At 41.2% G+C, this 26,838-nt stretch overlaps 1 protein-coding gene and 1 non-coding gene across 2 annotated transcripts in view; one reads left to right on the top strand and one right to left on the bottom strand.

The window, feature by feature from the left end:
- CCDC170 (coiled-coil domain containing 170) overlaps positions 1–25,749 on the top strand; it is a 96,072-nt gene extending 70,323 nt beyond the window's left edge. The window contains exons 8-10 of the mRNA XM_033235049.1: positions 3,210–3,452; positions 22,899–23,135; positions 25,361–25,749. Of these exons, the coding sequence (XP_033090940.1) occupies positions 3,210–3,452; positions 22,899–23,135; positions 25,361–25,561 (681 nt within the window). The 3' untranslated portion in view covers positions 25,562–25,749. The remainder of the gene's footprint in view (positions 1–3,209; positions 3,453–22,898; positions 23,136–25,360) is intronic.
- LOC117098132 lies at positions 23,229–23,335 on the bottom strand. The gene has a single exon (XR_004443192.1). It is a non-coding gene; the product is annotated as a U6 spliceosomal RNA (small nuclear RNA).
- Positions 25,750–26,838: the final 1,089 nt, after the last annotated feature.

Below are 26,838 nucleotides of genomic sequence, written 5' to 3'. Positions count from 1 at the left end.
TAAAAATATGTATTTAGAATTGGAGGCTCAATTTCTTTTTTTTTTTTTTTTGAGACGGAGTCTCGCTCTGTCGCCCAGGCTGGAGTGCAGTGGCCGGATCTCAGCTCACTGCAAGCTCCGCCTCCTGGGTTTACGCCATTCTCCTGCCTCAGCCTCCCGAGTAGCTGGGACTACAGGCGCCCGCCACCTCGCCCGGCTAGTTTTTTGTATTTTTTTAGTAGAGACAGGGTTTCACCGTGTTAGCCAGGATGGTCTCGATCTCCTGACCTCGTGATCCACCCGTCTTGGCCTCCCAAAGTGCTGGGATTACAGGCTTGAGCCACCACACCCGGCCTGGAGGCTCAATTTCAAGTCTGAAGAGTTGGTAAGTGTATCTGTCACCTAAGGTCGTGTTTCACTGTGTGTAATGGGTACCCACAATGACAGTGACTTAAGCAAGTAGAAGTTTTTTGTTTTTTGTTTTTTTGTTTTGTTTTGTTTTGTTTTTCTCACACGAATTCCTGGAGACAGGAGGTTTGGAGCTGGTGTGGCAACTCTCCTCTGTAAAGTCTTCAAGGAACCAGGCTCATTTCAGCTGATTCATTTCTCATCCCTAGGGCGATCCTTATTCTCATGGTTCCAAATGGTGCCTGAAAACATTATATCTGTGTTCAAGATAGAATAGAAGAAAAGAGTGAGGAAGAAGGCTGTAAAAGAACAAGCAGAGCCATCTTTTGAAAAAGGCACTCAGAATTTGCTACATAAACTTTTGTTTATATCCCATGGCCAGAATATGTTTTGGTGGTCAAACCTAGCTGCAAGGGAGGTTTGCAAATGCAGGCTTTATTCTGGGTAGCCATTGACCTGGCTAGAAAAAATTCACAGTTTCTATTACTTTGGGAGAGGAGGAGAACTGGGAGGCCATTTAGCAGCCTCTACATTTATAAGCTCAGTTGCACTAGAAATTCTAGTAGAGAGAGAAGGGCTTACTTTTCTTCACTCAAAGGAAGAGTTAGAAACAGTTTAGACTAAATCAATGAATGAATGGATGAAAGGGATAAAATATAATTATTAGTTACATAATTATTGATATTGGGGAAAGAAATAGGAAAACACAGATGTATTCTTATGATAGTTCTTAGGAGGAAAATGCTATGATACAATTCCAGTGTAGATGCTATATAATGAGTCACATCTGGGCTCCCAATTTGGTTCCATCAAGCTGTGTGACCTTGAACAAATTATATACCTCTCTGTCTCTGTTTCCTCATATTAAAGATGGGGATGCTACATACCCCAAGGAGTTGCTAGTTTTTAATAAATAACATTTTCAAACCCTTGGATCACAGAAGTTGCTGTGTTCATGTTTGGCTTCTCCACTATCATATCTTGAGAAATATTTTATAAAAGATAGCATACAAACTCTATTACCATTAGAGACATTAAATTAGCTACCATTCTTTCCAAAGTTCTGCTCAGATCATTGATGCTTTTTCTCAATATCCAACACTATTACTTCTTAATAATTATATAATTATTAAACTTACCAGTTTATAGAATTTACCAGTGTAAAATTGCAATGGAGTGGAACATTTTTTTCTTTTCTTTTCTTTTCTTTTTTTTGTTTTGAGACAGAGTTTCACTCTTGTCACCCAGGCTGGAGTGCAATGGCACGATCTTGGCCCACTGCAACCTCTGCCTCCCAGGTTCAGGTGATTCTGCTTCCTCAGCCTCCTGAGTAGCTGGGTTTACAAGCATCTGCAACCATGCCTGGCTAATTTTTGTATTTTTAATAGGGACGAGGTTTCACTATGTTGGCCAGGCTGGTCTCAAACTCCTGACCTCAGGTCACTCGCCTTCCTTGGCCTCCCAGATTGCTGGGATTACAGGCATGAGGCACCATGTCCGACCTGGAGTGGAATTTGACATGAAGAAGCTTAAGAAAGGGAATTTGATGAGAGAAATGTTAAAAAGGCCTTGTTCAAAAGTGATCTAGATATGGACACAGCTGTCACTGTTAGGCAGGATACTCAAAGCAGCATTTCAGTAAGTCTTTCTACCTTTTATCACTTTACAAGTGCAGAGTAGATAATGAGGGGAGATTTGATGGTCTTCAGCTTGAACACTTGATAATACGTGATTCTGATTCTGTTTGTAGCAGATGACAGAAGTTTCTGTACTTAATATTCCATCCACTAATTTTGACATGTGGAGCCCAGGAAGATTCTTCCCCTCTAGAGTCCATAGTCATTTTCTTAAATATCACTCTAATTTCCTTTTTTGAGTTTGATTACCAATGATAAATGATGTTTGAGAACCTGTCCTCTGCTTAGTTTGTGGACCTTATAGTCTGGGCATATAACAAAGACCAAGAAGCCTTCTTACAGTCCCTTTTATTTCTAAGATTTTATATGTATAAGCAAAGCTTTAAAGCAAAGCTTCAAAGCAAAGCTTACTTAAAAATCTCCTTGGTATATCTCACTTTAAAAATATATCAACTCTCAGCCAGGTGTGGTGGTTTACACCTGTAATCCCAGCACTTTTGGAGACTGAGGCAGGTGGACCTCTTGAACCCAGGAGTTCAAGACCAGCCTGGGCAACATGGTGAAACCCTGTCTTTACAAAAAATACAAAAATCAGCTGAGTGTGGTGGCATACACCTGTAGTCCCAGCTACTTGGGAGGCTGAGAGGTGGAAGGATTGCTTGAGCCTGGGAGGGAGAGGCTGCAGTGAACCGTGATCATGCCACTACACCCCAGCCTGCACAATAGAATGAGACCCTGTCTCAAAAAAAAAAAAAGTTGGCATTTCAGAAAATGCCAGTGCGGGTATTGTGGCCATTAGATGTTGGACAGGATTTTGTCTCTCTGTCTTATTATATTCTGCTCTTGATAAACTCATCTGAGGAGTTTTTTAAAAGTAATTTTACACTTTTATGATGATGCACATAATGTTAGAGAGCATCAGATGTGGAAAGCTGACTCCTCTGCACATTTTCTAGGGCTCCTTTGTCTCAGATTTTAGGTATGCAATTAATTCTTGGAAAGGGTATGAATAAAAAATGCAATCAGGAAAAGGAATCCAATAACTTTTTTGATGGTTTACAAATTAGTCTTATAGAGGTGTAGATAAAGATCAACACCTCTGGGTATTATTATTACTGGGTAACTCATTTATATTTACTATTGTTCAATTATTTAAAAAAAAAATCCCTGTTTGCATCAAACCAGCTAAAGACACAGAAAGAGAGACTGGAGAGCAAAGAACTACACATGAGCTTCCTCCGGCAGAAAATAGCCCAGCTGGAGGAGGAGAAGCAGGTACGCACGGCCTTGGTGGTTGAGAGGGACAACATGCATCTTATCATCAGGAACCTGCAGAAGAAGGTGGAGAGGCTGCAGAAGGAGCTGAACACATGTCGAGACTTGAACACTGAGCTCAAAGCCAAACTGGTTGACACCAATGAACTGAAGGCAAGTGCTCGGCTCCATTTTGTTGTTGCTTTTTGCTAGTTACTGTCAATGTTTATGCAAAAGAATAACAGCTTTATCAGGACACACCAGAAAAAGAAAGATGAAGCTTCCTCTGACTTTCTAGAGTTGTGGGAAAAATGCAAACAAGACACAAATCAGAGTACATATCCATTTAGTGTCTCTTCAACATCTGAAGTGAAGCCATCATCGCTAGGTGAAAAGTCAGTCAAAAAGTGGTGATGTTTTCTTTTCTTTTTCTTTTTTTTGAGGAGAAGTTTTGCTCTTGTTGCCCAGGCTGGAGTGCAATGGCATGATCTTGGCTAACCACAACTTCCTCCTCCTTTGTTCAAGCGATTATCCTGCCTCAGCCTCCCGAGTAGCCAGGATTACAAGTATGTGCCACCACGCCTGGCTAATTTTGTATTTTCAGTAGAGATTTGGTTTCTCCATGTTGGTCAGGTTGGTCTCGAACTCCTGATCTCAGGTGATCCACCCACCTTGGCCTCCCAAAGTGCTGGGATTACATGCGTGAGCCACTGCGCCTGGCCTTTTAAAAAATTTTTTCGAGACGGAGTCTCACTCTTTTACCCAGGCTAGAGTGCAGTGGCGTGATCTCGACTCACTGCAAACTCTGCCTGGGTTCAAGTGATTCTCCTGCTTCAGCCTCCTGAGTAGTTGGGATTACAGGTGTGCACCACCACGCCCAGCTAATTTTTTTGTATTTTTAGTAGAGACGCTGTTTCACCATGTTGGCCAGACTGGTCCCCAACTTCTGACCTCAAGTGATCCACCTGCCTCAGCCTTCTGAAGTGCTGGGATTACAAGTGTGAGCCACTGCACCTGGCCAAAAAGTGGTGATGTTTGAAGTCCAGAAAAGAAATACATTTCTCCAAAGTGCTGGTGACTGCTATTAGTGATGATACAGGGATTAATCACACTGGAATTTGCTTAGGAAGAAATGAGAAAATGGGCACAACTGTTTACTGAAAAGAGTCAGGCAGGCAAGGGTATTTATGTTGTGCTCTGTAGGATACATCATTACCAAGTCCAGTGGAGAAGGTCACCAGACTGGGGAGACATAATTCCTATATTCAAGGTGTTTAGCTTCTAACGAAGGCAGAGCAAAAAGAAATAGAAACTTACAAGAAATTTAATCAAAAGATTCATATGTCATGCATGTGTGCCACTGGCAATAATATGTAACTTAATATGCACACATCATCCTCAGCAGGTGTGCAAATTGCAAGTACAGTGGACAATGCTCTTTGCAGACAATGCTCTGAAACTACTTTTTGGAAGGTTTCCGAATCTGGAAACAGACAGGCAGGGAAAAAGAATCTGGAATTAAGCCAGCTCTTGAACATGTCTAGTGGGGACCATGTTTTAGAAAATATTTTCCACTGTAGTTACCCTTCTGAGTAGTTTTCTTTTCCCTGCTGAAGCCCTTCTGCTATGGGGACTAGACTGCCAAGTTGAAGCGTACTTCCTTGGAGAAGGGGAGAATGCCCCCCCCTCCAGAGAAGGGCACATATCTGAATACAAGGAAGGGGGAAAGAAAGGGAAAGCATCTGAGGTGGTGCCATGGGTAGGGAGAAACTATCAGAGGTAAGTCCCCTCAACAGTCCCTTTACAACTTGAGACTGACCTTTAGCGGGGATTTGGGGTAGGGTGGGATGGCATCAGCTGTTCTAACCCTGGCTGGAAGGTGCTGTAAAAGGTGATGAATCTTGGGGGCCTAGATTGTACCCCGATTCCCTGGAGCCTGGAGTTCCATTTTCACTAGTGAGGGAGATGGATGACAGCTGAAATGCAAGCTGGAGAGCTCATTACAGGAGCAGATGGGGGTGTTCCCTTCAACTGAGAGACAAAGTGACCCTCCCTCAGAGGCCCTGGGGTAATCACCTAGGCCGTGGCCCAATAGCAGCTACAGCCAAGCCTTGAACTAACCAAGACCAATGATGGGGCGTCGACTCTGGTGAGAGACCCTCACACATTTCACAAGTCAAATAATAGATACAGAAGAGATTCAGGGCAGCATGAGGGCCAGAATCACTTTTCCTAATGTCACAAGGACTTTCCTCCATCCAGTCATCATCTCAGAAAGAAGGAGGGGAGAGAAGAATCCCCTAAAGATGGCATTGCATGAACAAAAACAAATCTTAAACCCAAAGAAATGCGGTCAGCTGCAACTACCATCTGCTCTAACCATTTGGGGTGACGGTAGTGGGGAGTTTGTTTCCTGTATCCAAAGGACTATGCAGATTATCCTGAAGTTAATGTGGCTGGGACATTGCACCAGCTGCTCCTGATTGTAGGATGTGCGGGTGTTCATCCCTAGGCCAGAGGCACTCATCCCCTCTGACGTCCTTGCTTATGAGGATACAGGAGTACTACTTTGTTAGAGAGAATAAAGGGCCTTTGGACACTTCCAAAGGAGGTAGAAAGGAGAAGTTAAAGAAATGGAAACCAGTGGTATGACAGTTAATAGTTGGAGAATGTCGTTGAACAAAATAGGAAAAGGAACCTCACCATTATAGCCAATGTGTGATGCAGACCTTTGAAAAGGAAACAAAATTTTGGGCTTTAGAGAACAATAAGGAGAATTTGCAGACCTGATCTAACACTTTTGAAGAATTTCTCTCACCCATAGGGAGGCAGTTGCATATAGACAAGGATATGGCTAATTCAGAGCTGTACAGTGTTTCACAAACTCAGACTGAAAAATCAAACAGTCTCCGGTCTTTGCCAAGATTTTATAAACGCAGATTACTTCCTAGTGCTGTCATGGTATTTGGTACAACATTGCCTCTGATCAAACAACAGTTGTTGGAGTAGAGGATGAGGATGAGTGACAGTCAATGCAATAATAGGTGAATAGGAGGTCTGGTCGGCTGCTGATGACACCTTGACCATGTCTGGGAGTTAGGGAGTGGAAGAAGCTGAGCAGTGGACAGGGGCCGGATCACATGGAGCCTTATGTATCACGCTAAGATGTTTGCACTTATCCTCTGGGTCCTGGGGGGCCATTGGAGGATCAAATTGTCAGGAAAGAGACTGAGAAGAAACAGAGAGAGATAGGGAGAGAGCAGAATGAGGCTGTGGTCAACAGTACCAAGTGCAGCAGTGAGATAATGACGGAAGGAGTAACCACTACACTTGGTTTTGGAAAATCTGTAACTCAAGCATGTACAGATCATGGTGGTAGCGGGTGAGGGTTTTGAGAATAAGTCAAATTTCAGGGATGAAAGACAAATGAAAACAAAGATAGTGCAATACCTTTCTGGGATAGTTGGATGAAAAGGAGAAGAGAGGTGGGAAATAAAGTTGGCTTGCGTATTTACTTGGTTGCTTTATTTTGCATAGACAGATCCACACACTTTTACAGATAAGATATAGGAAATGTGTAGGAGAGACTTGGTTTGACTGACTCAAGAATTACTCAGGCCCTTACACGTTTCAAAGGAATGTTAAGTCTGCCTTCCAGTGGAAAATAGAGCTCTCTCTAATGTGCTAACACAGTAAACGCCAACTTCATGCATTTATGAGATATCAAATACAGAATAGATTTTTATTTTGTATTTGATACGAATCCAAAATATCAGACTTCTGATATCAATGTCCAAGACAGACTACTGATATCAACTCTCCCCACTTATACATTGCCTAAGCTAGTCCCTGTATTAATTTCACTATTCATAAAGTAATATTTCTGAACATTAGCAAAAATAGCTTTACTGTATTAATTTCTTAGGGCTACCCAATTACCACAAACTGAGTGGCTCAATACTCAATTCCGCTAACAGTCCTTGGTTTATAGCTGCATAATTCCAATCTCTGCCTCCCTTTCACATGGCCTCCCCATGTGTGTCTCTCCTTTTCTGTCTCTTATAAGGACATCCATTGTTGGTGTTAGGGCCCATCCTAATTCAAAACGATCTAATCATGAGACTGTTACCTTACTCATTACCTGCAAAGGCCCTTGTCTAAATAAGGTCACATTCTGAAGTTCTAGGTGGACACAGCTTTTGGGAAGGCACTACTCAAACCACTACACTTATTAAATTAACAATTTTATGACTCTTAGAGGGACAATATAAAATAATAATTTGAATTACATTTCTATGGTTTTTTAACAATGAGAAATGTTTACATCCCATAAAGTTTATTTTTTAAAGTGTATAATTGAATGGTTTTTAGTATATTGACAAGGTTGTGCAAACATCACCACTATCTAATTCCAGGACTTTCCATCACTCCTGCCACATCCTTCCCCAAAATCCCACACCCATCCGCAATCATTCTTCATTTACCCTTTCTTCCACTTCTGGTAACCAGTAATCTTTCTGTCTTTATAAATTTGTCCATTCTGTAAATTGTATATAAATGGAATCATGTAATACATGGCCTTTGTCTCTGGCTTTTTGTATTAGTCTGTTTTCCTGCTGCTGATAAAGACATACCTGAGACTGGACAATTTCCATTGGACTTACAGTTCCACATGGCTGGGGAGGCCTCATAATCATGGCAGAAGGTGAAAGGCACTTCTTATATGGTGGTGGCAAGAGAGAATGAGAGCCAAGTGACAGGGGTTTTCCCTTATAAAACCATCAGATCTTGTGAGACTTATTCACTATCATGAGAAAAGCATGGGGGAAACCACCCCCACGATTCAGTTGTTTCCAATTGGTCCCTTCACAACATATGGGAATTATGGGAGCTACAATTCAAGATGGGATTTGGGTGGTGACACAGCCAAACCATATCACTTCTTTTACTTAGTATGAGTATACTTAGTATTTTCAAGGTTCATCCCATGTTGTACCATGGATCAGTACTTCATTCCTGTATTGGTCAGGGTTCTCCAGAAAAACAGAAGCAATAGGAGGTGTGTGTGTGTGTGTGCGCGCGGGCGCGCGTGTGTGTATGTGTGTTTGTGCGTGCGCGCGTGTGTGTATGTGTGTTTGTGTGTATGCAGACAGATATATGTAGATATAAATATCTAATATAAATATCTACATCTATCAATCAATCATCTATCTACATGGATTTATTTATTTTAAAGAATTGGCTCACACAATTATGGAGACTAGCAGGATGGGCTGACAGACTGGAGACCCAGGTAGAGCTGATGTGGTAGTAAAAATATGAAGGCTGGCAGATTTTCCGTGTGTTCAGGGAAGCTCATTGTCTTGTTCTGCTTATGCCTTCAACTGATTGAATGAAGCTTACCCACATTATGGAGGGCACTCTGCTTTATGCAAAGTCTATCCATTTAAATATTTGACCAAATATCTGGGTATGATTGCCCAGCCAAATTGATACATAAAATTAACCATCATAATTCCTTTTTATGGATGAAGAATATTTCATCGTATGGATATACCACATTTTGGTTGTCCATTCAGCATTTGATGAGCATTTAGATTGTTTCCACTTTTGGCTATTCTGAACAAGGCTGCTATGAACATTTGGGTGAAAGCTTTTGTACTTGTTTCTTTCTTTCTTTCTTTTTTTTTTTTTTTTGAGACAGAGTCTCACTCTTTTGCTCAGGCTGGAGCGCAGTGGCGCTATCTCAGCTCACTGCAAGCTCCGCCTCTTGGATTCACGCCATTCTCCTGCCTCAGCCTCCTGAGTAGCTGGGACTACAGGCACCTGCAACCACGCCCGGCTAATTTTTTGTATTTTTTGTATTTTTAGTAGAGACGGGGTTTCATCACGTTAGCCAGGATGGTCTTGATCTCCTGACCTCGTGATCCGCCTGCCTTGGCCTCCCGAAGTGCTGGGATTACAAGGGTGACACCGCACCTGGCCTGTAGTCATTTCTATGTCTGTTTCAAAACCATGATTGAAGACCTTGATGCCTAGGTTATACAAATCTTCTGTTTTAAGACCCATGCTGTAAATTTACTCCTGAATTCTAGACCAAGAAAAGGTAGACCTTTCCAGATACTATTACATTTTAATTTGGCAGTCAAACATAAGTATTATAGAAATCCTTTTTGCAAGAAAAATGTTTTTTTCATGAATTTCTCCACCTGTGTTGAGTTAAAATAATTTTATTATAATATTATTTACATGTGTACAAACTTAAAACTATATAGAAATTTCTTAATCTTATTATATTTCTTAATATTATGAAATCCATATCAGTTTAGAAATCAAAACAAAGGATAAAATAGAATTTAAAAAATTAGGGATATTAATTCTATGTGATAGATTATTTTACTAAAATCACCATTGATATGGTTTGGCTCTGTGTCCCTACCCAAATGTCATCTTGCGTTGTAATGCCCATGTGTTGAGGGAGGGAGGTGATTGGATCACGGGAGCGGTTTTCCCCATGTTGTTCTCATGATAGTGAGTGAGTTCTCATGAGATTTGATGTTTTATAAGTGTTTGACAGTTTCTTCTTCACATGCTGTCACTCTTGCCTGCCACTATGTAAGACATTCCTGCTTCCCCTTCCACCATGATTGTAAGTTTCCTGAGGTCTCCTCAGCGATGCAGAACTGTGAGTCAATTAAATTTATTTCCGTTATAAATTACCCAGTTTCGGTTATTTCTTTTTTCTTTCTCTTTTTTTTAAGGTGGAGTTTTGCTCTGTCACTCAGGCTGGAGTACAATGGTGTGATCTCGGCTCACTGCAACCTCTGCCTCCCAGGTTCAAGAGATTCTCCTGTCTCAGCCTCCTGAGTAGCTGGGATTACAGGTGTGCACCATCATGCCTGGCTAATTTTTTGTATTTTTAGTAGAGATGGCGTTTCACCATGTTGGCCAGGCTGGTTGTGAACTCCTGACTTCAGGTGATCCACCCGCCTTGGCCTCCCAAAGTGCTGGGATTACAGGCATGAGCCACCGTGCCCAGCCAAGTATTTCTTTATAGCATGTGAAAATGAGCAAATACATCCATTAATAAGAATGTGTGGTACCAACTGCTCATGATACAAGTTCTTTTGAGTTTAGCATGTCTAAAGTTTATTTTCCCTAAGGGTATAGGAGTCATTGTACCATGTGTTTTATTTTAATACTGCAGATACTTGATTTGTGCCTATGCCATGACATAGTTTGGCCTTCACTTTGCATGAACACATTTATATGTTAACTCTGCCTTTACCATTTTCTCTTTAGCCCAGGATAACTACTCATTGGCACAGACATAGCTTTATACACAAATGCAAATGCCAAGTACTGAAATCATGTGGCAGAATGGCAGAGGAGGAATTATGCTTTGCATAATTCATATTATGCTAGGTGCTTTATGGCCTGTATCAGTTATCATTAGTTTCAGCTCAATATGTCGAAACACCCCATAATATCAGTGGTTTAGAGAGGAGAGGCGTTTACTACCTTCTCACTGGAAAGAAGCACCTGGCAACCTCAGTTTTCAACCTTTTGCTTCAGTATCCTAGCAATAGCTTTAGTCCTCAATGCCATCTTCTAGGCCAAGCTAGCTGCTGGGGCTCCAGCTTCACTCTAGTCATCAGGAAGGAGGAACAGTGGAAGGACACTTTGTGTGCTGCTTTCCAGGAATGATACAGCACTTCTTATGTCTCCATTGGCCAGAACTTAGTAACTTAGTCCCTGGACCTCATTTAAGTGAAGTCAGTCTGAGAAATGGGTCTTTATTCTGTACAGTAAGAAAGAAAGTAAGAATAGCTATTTAGTGGAGAGTCATCAGCTATCAGCCTATATCATGTGGCCCAAACTTAGTAAGGAGCTGTGGCCAAAGATCAGCAGTCAGACAACCAAAAACTAATGGAAAGCTCATTCTCTTCATTGCCGTCTTTCAAGGAAACACCAAAAGGGATTAACGTTCTTCAGCCACCTGTGAAGTTCTCTCCAACTTTCTAACTCTCTTTATATCTCCCAGACAAGACAGCCTCCCCACATTCCTTCCCTACTCCAGAACTTTCTCCAACCCAATGAGTATAGCCTTCCTTAATTTTTTCCCCCTAAGCTCCCATTTCATACTCAGCTCTGATGATGTAGATCCACTGGATTTCTGGGACTGCTTTGAGCTCTTCCCACTTCTGAACGTGTACAGCAAGCAGATCTCCAGCAAGAGGCATGCTCCTAGGGGTCAGATGGTGAAGGAACAGAAGGGTGTGTTCTTATTAGGAACTGAGAAAGGTCCTTGGTTAACGGCTACAAAATTACAGCTGTTCTATAACAGTATAGGATGGCTATAGTTAACAATACTTTATTGTGTATCTTCAAATAGCTAGAAAAGAGGATTTTGAATGTTTCCAACACAAAGAAATGGTAAATGTTTGAGGCGATGAATACAGCTAATTACCCTGATTTTGACACACGCTCCTGTGGTAGGGAAGGAGATGGAGTGAGCCCAGACTGCGAAGCTGAACATCCATCTTTGATTTCTGCTACATTCTTGCTTAGTTACACCTTTTTCTTTCATTTTTAGTTGGCACATAACAATTGTACATATTTTTGGGATACAGAGTGATATTTTGATGCATGTATACAATGTATAATGAAGAAATCAAGGTAATTAGTGTATCCGTCACCTCAAATATTTATCATTTATTTTTGTTGGAAACATTCAAAATCTTCTAGCTATTTGAAAATGTACAATAAATTGTTAACTAGAATCACCCTATAGTGCTTTAGAACGCTAAAACGTATTCCTTTTATCCAGCTGTAATTCTGTATCCATTAATCAACCTTTTCCTAAACCCTGCCCCACCCTTCCCAGCCTCTGGTAACCACAATTCTACTCTCTGCATCTATGCACTCAACTTTTTTAGCTTTTACATATGAGTGAGAATATGTGGTATTTCTCTTTCTGTGCCTGGCTTATTTCACTTTACATAAAGTCCTCTAGACTCATCCATGTTGCTGTGAATGACAGGACTTCGCGCTTTATTATGGTAGAATAGTATTGATACATAGATTGATGATGCCTCAAGCCTGTGTTTGCCTCAGCTTCAGTAAATGATTGGAGCATTGCCTGTCCCAAATGGGAAATGTCCCAAAGGGGATATTCTGGCAGTGTGGGAGGCTAGCTAGAGTTCGTGCCCAGGAGATGTATGGAACATACGTCCTACAATGTGGTCCTGCTGAACAAGATGCCACTCTGTTTTGGCATTTCCTTTGGTCAAGTTAAAGAGCTATCTCCCCTGTTTGTCTCTGGCTGTCCTCAGATATATTTTTCTCTTCAGGTACTCAAAGTAGATGCTTTCTGTGGGTTGAGGCAGAAACTGGCCTTTTACTAGGGAACTTAAGATGTTGGGGAAGTTGGTTGTTCACCTCGATCTTACTTTTTCCATTGTAGAAACCATGAGTCTGGGAAGGTTTTCTGTCCTTGTGGTGCTGGGAAGACTGTGGGGAGAGGCATTGTGGCTACGGAAGTCTGATTTTCTTACTCTCTGCTTAGAGATTTTTCACTTCTCTCTGGCTCCAGGAACTGTCTCATCCTTATATTTGAGTTCTGGGCTATTGCTGGTGATAATCTTGGTGCTGTATATTTGTTTTTGTTTTTGTGTATCTTGGGGTTTGGGGGAGCAGTGCCACCAGCTTGCTTCTATGCTGCAGTTTTTTTTTTTTTGTTTGTTTGTTTTTTTGAGACAGAGTCTCACTCTGTTGCCCAGGTGGGAGTGCAATGGCGTGATCTCGGCTCACTGCAACCTCTGCCTCCTGGGTTCAAGTGATTCTCCTGCCTTAGCCTCCCAAGTAGCTGGGATTACAGGCATGTGCCATCACCCCCGGCTAACTTCTGTATTTTTAGTAGAGATGGGGTTTCAGCATTTTGGCCAGCATGGTCTCAAACTCCTGGCCTCAGGTGATCCACTCACCTGTGCTGCCCAAGTTGTTGGGATTACAGGCGTAAGTCACTGGGTCTGGCCTATGCCACCATTTTAAAACAAAAAACCTTTTTATCTTTTTGATGTTGGCATTTATTGCTATAAACTTTTCTCTTAGTATTGCTTTTGCTGTATTTCACCGTTTTTTAATATGTTGTGCTTCTATTTTCATTTATTTCAAGAATTTTTTGGATTTTCTTCTTAATTTCTTCCTTGAACACATTTGTCATTCAGGTGCATGTTGTTTAATTTTCATGTATCTGTATAATTTCCAAAGTTTCTCTTGTGATTGATTTCTCGTTTTAGTCCACTGTGGTCTTAAAAGATACTTGATATGATTTCTATTTTAAAAAAATTTGTTGAGACTTGTTTTGTGGTCTAACGTATGGTTTATTCTGGAGAATGTTCCATGTGCTGATGAAAAGAGCATGTATTCTGCAGTAGTTGAATGAAATATTCTGTAAATGTTTGTTAGGTAAAATTGTTCCATAGTATAGTTTATGTCCAAGGCTACTTTGTTGATTTTCTGTCTACAGGATCTGTCCAATACCAAGTGTGAGGTGTTGAAGACCTCAACTATTTTTATAATGGAATTTATCTCTCGTTATCTCTAACAATATTTGCTTTATGTATCTGGATGTGTTGTATACATATATATTTACAAGTGTTACATCCTCTTGTTGAATTGTTCTTTTTATCATTATATAATCACCGTTTTCATCTTTTGCTTACTTAAAATCTAGCTTGTTTTCTGTTAAGTATAGCTAGTTCTGCTTGATTTTGGCTTTTGTTTGCTTAAATTATCTTTTTCCATCTCTTCACATTTCGTCTATGTGTGTCTTTACAGGTGAAGTGAATTTCTTATAGGCAGCATATAGTTGAGTTTTTAACAAAATCCATTTAGCCACTAATTGGAGAGCTTAGACCATTTACATTCAATGTTATTACTGATAAGTAAGAACTTGTTATTACCATTTTGTTGTTTGTTTGCGATGGCATCAGTAGAGCAGGTACTTGAGACAGAAAAATGCCCCCTACTAAGTGGGTCTACAGGGGTTGACCTTGAACATAAATGTATTTTCAGTCTATATTTTTTAATTGAGGAATTTAAACCATTTACATTCAAGGTTGCTATTTATAAGTGAAGACTTAGGCCTTTCATTTTGGTAATTGTTTTCTGTTTTTTTAATATATTGTTTATTCCTTTTTTCCTCTCATTGTTTATCTTTGCAGTTTGCAGTTTGGTGATTTTTGTAGTGATAACATTTGATGACTTTCTCTTTCCCATCTGTGTATCTGCTTTAATAGTGAGTTTTAACTTTCATGTGTTTTCATTCTGGTAAATATAATCTTTTTGCTTCTAGGTGTAGGACTCTTAAACATTTCTTCTTGGACTTGTCTAATGGTGATGAGTTCCCTCAGTTTGCGCTTGTCTAGGAAAAACTTGTTTCTCTTTCTTGTTTGAAGCATAGTGGCTGTGTATTGTTGATAGGCATTTTTTTCCTTTTAGCACTTGACTCCCATTTTCTCCTAACCTGTAACATTTCTCTTGAGAAATCCACTGTTAATCTGATGGAAATTTCACTTATATGTGACTTTATGCTTTTCTTTTGCTGTTTTTAGAATTCTCTTTTAGTCTTTGACTTTTGACTTTTAGACTTTAATATTCCTGAAAGAGGACCTTTTTAGGCTGAATCTATTTGGGGATCTTTGAGCTTCCTGTCTCTGTCTGTCCATATCTCTCACAAGATTCGGGACATTTTCAACTAGTATTTCATTAAACAGGATTTTAATGCATTTTCCATCTCTTTTTCTTCTGTAACTTCCAATAATGCAAATATTTGTTCACTTAATGGTGCTCCTATGCCACATAGAGTTTCTTCATTATTTTTTCTTTTTTTGGCTGGGTTATTTCAAGAGACCTGTTTTCAGGTTTAGAAATTATTTCTTCAGCATGATCTAGTCTATTGTTGAAGCTCTCAATAATGTTTTTAATTTTATTAATTGAATTCTTCAGTTCCAAGATTTAACCTTGGTTCTTTTTTTTTTATATTTATCTCTTTGCTGACTTTCTTATTCAGATCATTGAATTATCTGTGTTCTCTTTTATTTCATTGAGTTTCCTTAAGATCATTATTTGAATTCTTTGTCAAGCATTTCATAGAGGCCCTTTTCTTTGGGATTTGTTACTGAAGTTTTATTGTGTTCCTGTGGAGGTGTACTTGCTTTTTTCATGTGTCTTGTGTCCCTATGTTTATATCTGTACATCTGTTGAAACAAGCAGTTCTTCCAATTTTATGAAGCAGCTTTGGTAGGGAAAGACTTTTTCCTGTAGATATGGACTGTATTGTTGATTGGGTAGAGTGTTTTGGCTTTGGTTCTGGGAGGGTACAGTTGTGTAGTCTCTGTATGATTTCTTTAGCTGTAATCAGTGTTAGCAGTATCTGTGACTACTTCAGGGTGTGGTGTTTTGTGGAGGCTGTGGTGTGGCTTTGCTGGGGATGGAGATGCTTGGCAGGCTGGTCCTTGGGCCTCTGGTGATACATGCAGGGATGAGGTGGTCCTACCACTGAAAGTGGGGGCGGATTGCCAGTGGTCATGGCAGAAGGCCATGGGTAGGTGGCTGTTGGGCTCTGGGGAGCATGCACTTTCAGTCTCAGAAAGTGAGTTTGCCTCAGCATAAATTTCCTCTCTAGAATAATGAGGTCACATAGACTCCGGGCAGCTGCCTATACTGGGCTTGTGTCCTGTAAGGGCTGAAGTCTCCAGTAGCTAAGTTTATAGGTGTCCATGGTGTGCATGTGGACTGCTGGGGATCTCCCACTTACCTTTTTCCTGCAGTGGGAAGTCTCTCTTTGCTCCAAGCTGATCCTGGCTGACTGCTTTGTTTTCCTTTCTATGCTGCCCTCCTGAGTTTTTGCATCTCAGAAGGTCTTTGTCACTTCCTTGCGGAATTCCAGTGTTCCTCCCTAGATACTGTTTGTTGTGTGGTTATTTGTTGTTTTGGTCCGTCTTTGTGGTAGAGATCAGTGTTGGTTGCCTTTAGTTAGCCATCTTGATAATGTTTTCTACTTAGTTAAATTTTTGTGTCCTTTTCAAAGAGGGACACAGTATCTATTTGGGCCATCAAAAGACTCTCCCACTTTGCTGTCCTATCCCATTCAGAGAGCCTGTGCTCACTTCCTGGCTCCTACTGGGTGGTGTTTTCAATGCAGCTTCTTGAAATCTTCCAGCTGGAGAATTCAGATCCTCTCAGGAAGCCAACACATCAAAAATTAAATTTAGTCATCTTCCCTTTCTGGGCCTTTGACCCTTATAACATGAGATAATTGTTCACCGGATTTTAAAATTCTTTTCTTTAAGGAAGCAGACAATAGATACAGTGTTTATCACAGAGAAGCACACTTGGAACCTTCTCTGCCTTTGCTAGAGTCGGAACGGCACATCAATCTTGTTTATGACCAGTTGTGTCCCACTGGAAGAAAATTAGGGGCACAGTCTCTTGCTGAACTCTGAGCTGGGTCTGAGGAGTTCCCTTAGGAAGATTAAGAAACCAACTTAGTCCCACTCCACTCTCAGGAATCTGCTGTTGGGTTTGAGGCTTTCTTCACCACCGTTGGCTCCCTGTTCTGCCCTGGTGGCTTGGCTCAGAGTGACATTACTTGTTCTTGCTTCCTGGGAATAAAGATTCAGGCAGCCCTGAGGATTCTGATAAAGTCTCATATTTTTTAGAGATTCTTGGCAACAACTTCTTCTCATTAGGACTTGATTCATGAGTTTCTAGACCTCCAAGCTGTGTTCCATCATCTTTGGTAGATAGCCCATTGTAAATGTTTTCCCAATCTGAACAGATAGGCTGAATGTATCTGTTCTTTTATAGATACAAGGTTTAAAATTCAACATACCAATCCCAGCAATTTACCGTTTGCCACATATTTTCTTTGTAGCAGTGAGATAGTTTGTATGTGAAAGGAATTTCTTTGTTTTAAAGGGAGATCACTTTGTTTTAAAAATTGATATTTACTTAATCAATGTAATGTCCCCATTTTGTAAAATGTTTAGTGGTCTACAGAATATATTATTTTGAGCAATATGCTTATGTTGCTTATAAATATGTATATATATATTTAAAAAATTCTACTAGTAGGATCCATGATCAATACTTTCCCTTTCCCAACTTCTTGTTTTGAAAATATTCAAGTGTTTTGAAAACTTTCTAATCTGTAGAAAATGGCAGGAATAGTATAATAGATACTCTTTTACCCTTCACATAGATTGTTAATATTTTACTGATTACTATATTTTGCCCGGAGAGAGAGAGATAGATGTTTTACTTTTGCCAAAGCATGTGAGAGTAAGTAGCAAACATCATGACACTTCACCCCCCAAATATCTTCCCACGTATCACTTAAGAACAAGGGCATTCTTTTACATGACCACAATACAATCAGCACATGTAGGCATTAACACTGAGACAATGCTCTGATGTATTGGTATCTACTATGCAGTTCATAATCAAATAAGCATTTTGATAACTTGGGATCCATAAACGGTCTGCAAGGTTGGCCCCTGTAGACCTGCACTTAGTGGGTGCTATTTCCCTGTCTCAGGTGTCTGCTCTACTGGCGATATGTTTCATTGGCTCTGTTGCTCACTTAGAATTTTTTCTCCCAGCTGTTGACATTTTATTTTCTGCATAGTTCTGAAGCTGCAGCAGTTGTTCTTATGCCTTCTTGATTGTAAGTTTCATAGAAGCTGCCAATTTCCAAGGGATTTAATCTCCTTTGGATGGAGCCAGGTCAATAGCTACAAACCTGTCTGAGAATGTCTGCCATCGACCTCCTCTCTGTCTAGAAAGGTGTCTTAGTCTCTCAGCACTAAGGGAGGTTGAGGCGGGCAGATCACAAGGTCAGGAGATTGAGAACATCTTGGCCAACATGGTGAAACCCCGTCTCTACTAAAAATACAAAAATTAGCCGGGAGTGGTGGCATGCGCCTGTAGTCCCAGCTACTCTGGAGGCTGAGGCAGGAGGATCGCTTGAACCCGGGAGGCGGAGGTTGCAGTGAGCTGAGACTGTGCCACTGCACTCCAGTCTGGGCGACAAGAGTGAATCCCCATCTGAAAAAAAAAAAAAGAAAGAAAGTTATCTTAGTCTATTAAGGCTGCTATCACAAAATACCATAAACGGGGTGGCTTATACACAACAGAAATTTCTTACAGTTCTAGAGGCTGGGAAGCTAAAAATCAAGGTGCCAGCAGATTTGATGTCTGGGGAGAGCATGCTTCCTTGTTCATAGATGATGCCTTCTTGATGTGTCTTCACATGATGGAAGGGCTGAGGCAGCTCTCTGGACCCTCTTCTGTAAGAGCACTAATCTCATTCGTGATGGCTCTGCCTTCATAACCTGATCACCTTCCCATGTTATTACACTGTGGTGGTTAGAATTTCAACATATGAATTTAGGAGGACGCAAACATTCAGACTATAGCAAAAGAAGTGTTGTGCCTTAAGAAGTTCTATGGGTTATAGTAGGTCAAAACTGTTTTTTTTTTTTTTTTTTTTTTGAGATGGAGTGTCACTCTGTCACCCAGGCTGGAGTGCAATGGTGTGGTCTCTCCTCACTGCAACCTCCGCCTCCTGGGTTCAAGTGATTCTCCTGCCTCAGCCTCCACAGTAGCTGGGATTACAGGTGCCCACCACCACGCCTGGCTAATTTTTGCATTTTTAGTAGAGACGGGGTTTCACCGTGTTAGCCAGGAGGGTCTCGACCTCCTGACCTCGTGATCCACCCGCCTCGGCCTCCCAAAGTGCTGGGATTACAGGTGTGAGCCACTGCGCCTGGCCAAAACTGGTTTCTGGTTTATGAGTTCAGCAGGTATTTGACTCAAGATTCCTCAGTTTAGTGATGTCACACAAAATGGTATAAATAAATTTGATTTTTTTTTTCCATCTGGACATCTATATCCCAAGCAGTCACATCTCCTCTAGATCATGTCCTCGTCTTAGAACAGTTGCTCCCCATTCCTCAGACTTTCTAGTGGGATAGTGAGAACCTTCAGAATGTAGAACAGGCTGACTTGTGCCATGATTCAGATACTCAGCCACAGTGAAGATGCACTCTAAGCCCAACCCTAGGGAGAGATTTCAATCTGTGACAGTAGTCTCCAAATGTCACCAACATAAGTCACAGTCATCACAAAGCCCTTTAGCAATACATAATCAGGAGTTGAGCAACTAAATGACAGTTGTTAGTTTTATTATCATCAGTAAAAAAACACAAAGAGATTTCATTCATCAGGGGCAGCAACATTCTCATTCCCCTTTCTCTCTCATTACATTGCTGCACAACACCAATGCCTTCTCACAGTTCCCTCTTGCATGATTCTAGATTTCTTCAAGAAGGCTTCCCCGCAGCCTAGTTAGCACAGAATTCTTCATCTTTCTCCCTACTTCTCTCTCAGCTCTTTACCATATAGGTCATTTAGCCTCCCTGGCTTGCTTCCTTCCTATCTCCCCCTTTACCCAAATTCTACGCTAGAAGCAATTAGATAAAAGTAGATGCGCTGGGCGCAGTGGCTCACGCCTGTAATCCCAGCACTTTGGGAGGCCGAGGCAGGTGGATCACAAGGTCAGGAGATCGAGACCATCCTGGCGAACATGGTGAAACCTCGTCTCTACTGAAAATACAAAACTTAGCTGGGCGTGGTGGTGGGCGCCTGTAGTCCTAGCTTCTAGGGAGGCTGAGGCAGGAGAATGGCGTTAACCCAGGAGGTGGAGGAGCTTGCAGTGAGCGGAGATCGAGCCACTGCACTCCAGCCTGGGCAACAGAGGGAGACTCCGTCTCAAAAAAAAAAAAAAAAAAAGTAGATGCATCAATAAAACATCTTTTCTTCTTAGGAAAGAAAGGTCAGGAGGGAAGGAAGAAGACAGCAAATACTTATTATTTGGTATCTTTTATTCTGTTACTTTCTTACATTTTTTTTTTTTTAAATGATTTAACCACAAAACGAAAACACCAAATAATGCTTTTTCTTTGAGAATATACCTGAACACTTTATCTCAATTGCCAGGAAGCGCAGAACTAAATTCAGAGCTGTACTGGTCTTTGTTTGCTCTTTGTCTATTCATTCCTTACTGATATGTTTATTTATTTATTTCAAGTTAATTTATTTTGATCCTTTTAAAGAGCTTCCTTGTAAATGCACTTTCAAATAACAGCTTTATCAAGATACAATTGATATATCATAAAATTCCCTTTTTAAAAGTGTACAATTTAGGCCTGGTGCAGTGGCTGACACCTGTATTCCCAACAGTTTGGGAGGCTAAGGTGAGAGGATCACTTGAGGCCAGGGGTTCAAGACCAGCCTGGCCAGCATGGCAAAATCATGTCTCTACTAAAAATACAAAAATTAGCTGGGCATGGTAGCGCACACCTGTAATCCCAGCTACGGGGGAAGCTGTGGCACAAGAATTGCTCAAAACCAGAAAGCAGAGGCTGCGGTGAGCTGAGATTGTGCCACTGCACTCCAGCCTGGGTGACAGAGCAAGACCCTGTCTCAAAAAAGTGTACAATTTAGTGATTTTTAGTATATGTACATACAGCAAATGGCACCACTATCATGTTTCAGAACATTTTCATCACCTCCAAGAGAAACCCTGTACCCATAAATGGTTGCTCCCCCATTCTGCCCTCCCAGTAACCCCTGGCCTTTTCTGGATCTTTCATATAAATGGGATAATAGAATATGTGTTCTTTTTTGCAATTGGCTTCTTTCCCTTAGCATGATGTTTTCAAGGTTTACCCATGTGGTAGCATGTCACAGTACTCTATTCTTTTTTACTGCTGAATGATAGTCCATTGTATGGCTATACTACATTTTGTTTTTCCATTCACCAGCTGATGGCATTTGGGTTGTTTCTACTTTTTGGTGATTATGAATAATGCTTCTATGAACATTTGTGTACAGTTTGTGTGTGGGCATAAGTTTTCAGTTCTGTTGCCCATACACCTAGGAATGGAATTGCTGGGTCATGTGGTAATTCTATGTTTAATATTTTAAAAACTGGCAAACTATTTTCCACAGTAGCCACACCATTTTACATTCCCACCAGTAGTGTATGACAGTTCTAGTTTCCTCACATCCTTGCTGACACTTGTGATTGTCTGTCTTTTTTATTTTAGCCAACCTAGTGGATACTAAATTGTAGCTCATTTGTATTGTTTTTAATGATTAGTCAAAACATTTGTGTCTGTGTGAAGTTGCTTCAAATTCTTTTTTTATTGTGCTAAAATAAAAATAACATAATATATATCACTTTAACATTACTAAGTATACAATTCAGTGTACAATGTTGTACAACCATTATCACTATCAACTTCCAGAATTTTTTCCATAGTCTCAAACTGAAACTTTGTGCCCATCAGATAATAGCTCTCATTTCTCCTCTTCCCCAGCTCCTGGTGACTTCTATCTTCTATACAATTTCTATGAATTAGCCTATTCTCTGTACTTCATCTAAGTGGAGTTATACAACATTAACCCTTTCGCGTCTGGCTTATTTCACTTAGCGTGTTTTCAAGGCTCATCCATGTTGTAGTATGTGTCAGAATTTCATTCTTTTTTTTTTGAGACTGAGTCTCACTCTGTTGCCCAGACTGGAGTGCAATTGCACAATCTTGACTCACTGCAACCTCCGTCTCCTGGGTTCAAGCAATCCTCCTGCCTCAACCTCCTGAGTAGCTGGGATTACAGGTGCTGCCACCATGCCTGGCTAATTTTTGTATTTTATTTATTTATTTATTTATTTATTTTAGTAGAGATGGGGTTTCACCACGTTGGCCAGGCTGATCTTGAACTCCTGACCTCAGGTAACCTGGCCGCCTTGGCCTCCCAAAGTGCTGGTATAACAGACATGAGGCCACCACGCCTGGCCTTAAATTCTTTTTGTAAGCAACTCTGGCCTAATCTTAAATAATAAACTAATACAGAGAATGTGCCTCACCCTCCAGCATACTGTGTGTTTTGGCTTTAAGATCTTAGGACAGCTTCTCAGAGGAAGACACCACTCCTCCCCACAGTTGCAGCTGTTCACCTCCCAGACTCACTGGTAAAGTTAGAAACGCTTCTGAAAAACTGCCCATCTATATTTTCCTCACAGCAGTTGTGAAGACTTGCTGAGGTGGATTTGAGGTGGAGCTCTCATGGGATAGAGCATTAGAAGAGGGGACATTTCGCTCTCCCTAATGTTTATATACCAGCAATGTCCCATTGGTCGGGGCAGAAAGTTGAAGCTGCTTTTGCTTATGGAGCTCATAGAGTGTGTGTGCATATACCAGCAGGCTTAATTTTAAAATCTGACCCCAGAATTATGCTGTCTACAGTTTTATCTCATTGATTTTTCAAATAAGTGTACTCTAATATGTTCTTTTTAGCTGTAACTGTCTTAAGACATGTTTGTCCAGCACATATGCTTAGCAAAATCTGTAACTGTTTGAGATGAACTCAATTCTTTATTTATAAAAACGGTATGAAGCGAATTCCATTGACTTCTGATATGTCATGTTTATACAGTTTTCCTAAATAAATACGAAAGGAGTTATCAGCATTCTCTTGACTTCCTAGATTAAAACTTTGGAACAGACTAAAGCCATTGAAGATCTAAACAAATCCAGAGACCAGCTGGAGAAGATGAAGGAGAAAGCTGAGAAAAAGCTCATGTCTGTCAAGTCAGAACTGGATACCACAGAACATGAGGCTGAGGAGAATAAAGAAAGGGCCAGAAACATAATAGAAGTGGTAACCAGTGAAATGAAGACACTAAAAAAATCTTTGGAAGAAGCAGAAAAGAGAGAAAAGCAGGTGGGTCTAAATCTGGTGATGAAACCTTGTTTAGGAAATGACAGGACAATTCAAGAGCTGGATATTAATAATTATTCATGCATTTCTTTTTTAAAAACTATGGACTGTTTCATGACTTTGTATGTCATCATTTCATGAGGGCTGTGCTAATCTTCTCTGTATTGTTCCAATGTTAACACATGTGCTCCTGAAGCGAGAGCTAGTCACATACTTATTCAAAAGCAATTTACAAAGCTTTCTATATCTTTTCAACATATCCACCTGCCCCTCCAGCATCTTTTGGCATTTAAGTAACCATTATGATTCACCCTGCTAAGAAAAATTGTTCACATTTTCATGGCACAAATTGTAGGAAAGGAAAATACATTCTTATTCAAGCAGTGGAAGAGTTTTGGTGAAAAAACAGGTTCTGGTTCTGGGGAGGTTTCTGTTATGTTAGGTGATCACCTCCGAAGTTTGCATCATCACAGAGCTCTTAACGTTAACCAGGGCTTCGGCCTCAGGAGGCAAGCCTTATCTGTAGCAGAGATCAGTCGCAGAAAACAGCTCCAAATCTCAAACAGTGGCACCCAGACTTGATGGCCGACCAGGCACAGATGTAAGCCATAAAAAAGTACTCATTTGCTTGTTGGCTACAAGGAGGAGCATTTTATCTAGTGAGTCCATCAGGAGGTCAGGCATCAAGAAGTACCGGGCAGCTTGACCTCCATTGCTTTTGGCTTTTGTCTGTTTCTCCTTTTGAAGCTCAAAAGGGCATAGAGTGGACTCTGATCCTAGGTTTTTTTCCCCCTGCTTTGGCTGCCTCTGTTTTGGTTCATGTGTCAGGCAGAGATGGGGAAAGCCAGACGACACCATGAGTGTTCTCAGAAAGGAAACTTCTTCAGAATGAAGAGCTTTGGCCACATTGGAAAGGGTGGAAGTCTGAGAGAAACTTTTTCATCAGGGAGACTAGGTTGGTATCTTAGTCCTTCCAGGCTGCTGTAACAAAGTACTATCTACTGGGTAGGTTATAAATAACAGAAATCTCTTTCTCACAGTTCTGGAGGCTGAGAAGTCCAAGATCAAGGTGTCTGGTGAGCACAGCTTCCTGGTTCAGAGTCAGCCCCTTCTTGCTGTGTCCTCACGTGGTGGAAGGAGCAAGGCAGCTCCCCGGGGCCTCTTTTATAAGGGCACTAATCTTATTCATGAGGGCTCCACCCTCATGATCTAATCACCCGCCAAAGGCCCCACCTCCTAATATCTTCACATTGGTCATTAGATTTCAACATAAGAATCTTGAGGTGTCATAAAATTCAAACTGTAACAACTAAAACCATTCCCAAATTGGACTCTGCAAGGGAAGGAGGTTGCAGAGCAAATGAACCTGGGGTGGGACTGTTTGGGTGGCATTCTCTTGGATGTAACTGTACTCAGGTTGGATCATCCCTTTTCTAACATGGAGGGTGCCTTTAATGAGGTGTTGGCCAGATGCCCTGATTTATCTGCTTTTGCATTAACCTAGAACCACAGAAACCAGCCTATGAGAATTTGAAGGGGTATGAGGCATATTTCAACCATTGTCCCCAGCCCCCCACTTTTCTTTCAGTGGAGAAATAGAAGTCCCAGAGTAGTCCCATGGAATATGGCTTGTGAAATGGCAATCTGTGTGATGTGACTTGATAGTAATTTAGAAATCTTCCTGTTTTCATTAGCTTATACTTTCTTGCTATTTGTTATTATTATTATTATTTTTTAGTGTAAGAGGTTATCAGCCAGCTAAAATCCGAAAGCATGTTTACCATCCATTGACACAACCCCACCAACATTTGTTTAGTCCTTCCTAGTACGCAGAGCACACACACAATCACCATTTCATGTGATCTGAATTTCAGAACAGCTCTCCGAGGTAGGTGTATGGTTAATCCCAACCTGAAGATGAGAAAATGAAGACTTAGTGAGGTCTAGGTCTCATTCATGGTTACTTAACTTGGATTCTTGACTTAGTAGCCAATACCACATCAGTTGGCTCATCAGAAAAGTGATTGTGAAATCTCTGAAGGTTGGCAGCTGTGGGACTTATCTGGAATCTGGTATTTTATAAGTGAGAGAACTAGGAAGAGGGTAGGTAATTTCCCTCCCTCATGCAAACCTGGGTTTTCTGCAGGTGTTTTGTTTGTTGCATTTGGTTCAGCAGTAGTTGATACATTTTGTTCTCCCAGTTAATGAGTTTCTGTTTGATATTGCAGCTGGCAGACTTCAGAGAGGTGGTGTCCCAGATGCTAGGCTTGAACCTGACCAGCCTTGCTCTTCCTGATTATGAAATCGTCAAGTGTCTTGAAAGACTGATCCATTCACATCAGCATCACTTGGTTACCTGTGCCTGCCTCAAAGATGTGACTACCGGACAAGATAGGCACCCACAAGGCCATTTACCACTTCTTCATTGAACACTGTGTCTCTTGAGAGAGGTGGCCATAAGATATGGGACACAATTCCCAATTTTACAGATTCCTCATGTCTTTGAGATTTGATCAGTTTGTGAATATTTTATGCTTTTGATGATATAGTGAGAATGCATCACTTGCAAGAATGATCTCAAAAGTGTCAGCTTTAGATAAACACTCAGCGTTAAAAACGCCTATGATTTCATTTACTAGCATTTTGGGATCCAGAAGAATTCCATCAGATTGCATGAGTTAGACTGGGAAATGGGAGTGGGAGATTAACATTGGGGGTATCGATTTTAAGTCAGGGGCTTTACTAGCCAATGTAGTTCTCATAATAACCATGTAGAGAAGCTGTGACATTTTTATTTTACAACCTTTCTGGGGCTCAGACATGGAGTTACCTATCCAAGGTTGAGGTTGGGTAGTGGTGGAACCAGGATGGACAACTTATTGGCCCTGCCTCAAAGGCCATGCCTCTTCTGCTACACAGACTCGGCTTTTCCTGAATTTCTATGATGCTGGTGGGAACTGCTTGCATATAGGGAGAAAAATACCCCTGCCATCAAGAGTTAATATCTAGGCTGGGCACGGTGGTTCACGCCTGTAATCCCAGCACTTTAGGAGGCCGAGGAGGGCATATCATTTGAGGTCAGAAGTTTGAAACCAGCCTGGCCAACATGGTGAGACCCTGTTTCTCCTAAAAATACAAAAAATTAGTCAGATGTGGTGATGCGTGCCTCTAATCCCAGCTACTCAGCAGGAAAAGCACTTGAACCCAGGAGATGGAGGCTGCAGTGAGCCAAGATTGTGCCATTGCACTCCAGCCTGGGCAACAGAGTGAGACTATGTCTCAAAAAAAAAAAAAAAAAAAGAGTTAATGTCCATAAATGACAGATTTACAAGTGTAAGCTATATGATTTCTTCAAAAAAGCAAAAGCAATATACTTAATTCATTTGGATCAAACTTACATAGGTTTCAGGTCCTGTAAGAAACTTGCCTGTTCTGTGGCCGGGCGCGGTGGCTCAAGCCTGTAATCCCAGCACTTTGGGAGGCCGAGGCGGGCGGATCACGAGGTCAGGAGATCGAGACCATCCTGGCTAACACTGAAACCCCGTCTCTACTAAAAAATACAAAAAACTAGCCGGGCGAGGTGGCGGGCGCCTGTAGTCCCAGCTACTCCGGAGGCTGAGGCAGGAGAATGGCGTAAACCCGGAGGCGGAGCTTGCATGAGCTGAGATCCGGCCACTGCACTCCAGCCCGGGCGACAGAGCGAGAC

Source organism: Trachypithecus francoisi, unplaced genomic scaffold (assembly GCF_009764315.1).
Source record: "Trachypithecus francoisi isolate TF-2019V2 unplaced genomic scaffold, Tfra_2.0 Lachesis_group15, whole genome shotgun sequence".
Taxonomy (NCBI): Eukaryota; Metazoa; Chordata; class Mammalia; order Primates; family Cercopithecidae; genus Trachypithecus; species Trachypithecus francoisi.
The sequence above is the reverse complement of the archived record's forward strand: the minus strand, read 5'-3'. Positions and strand labels throughout refer to the sequence as shown.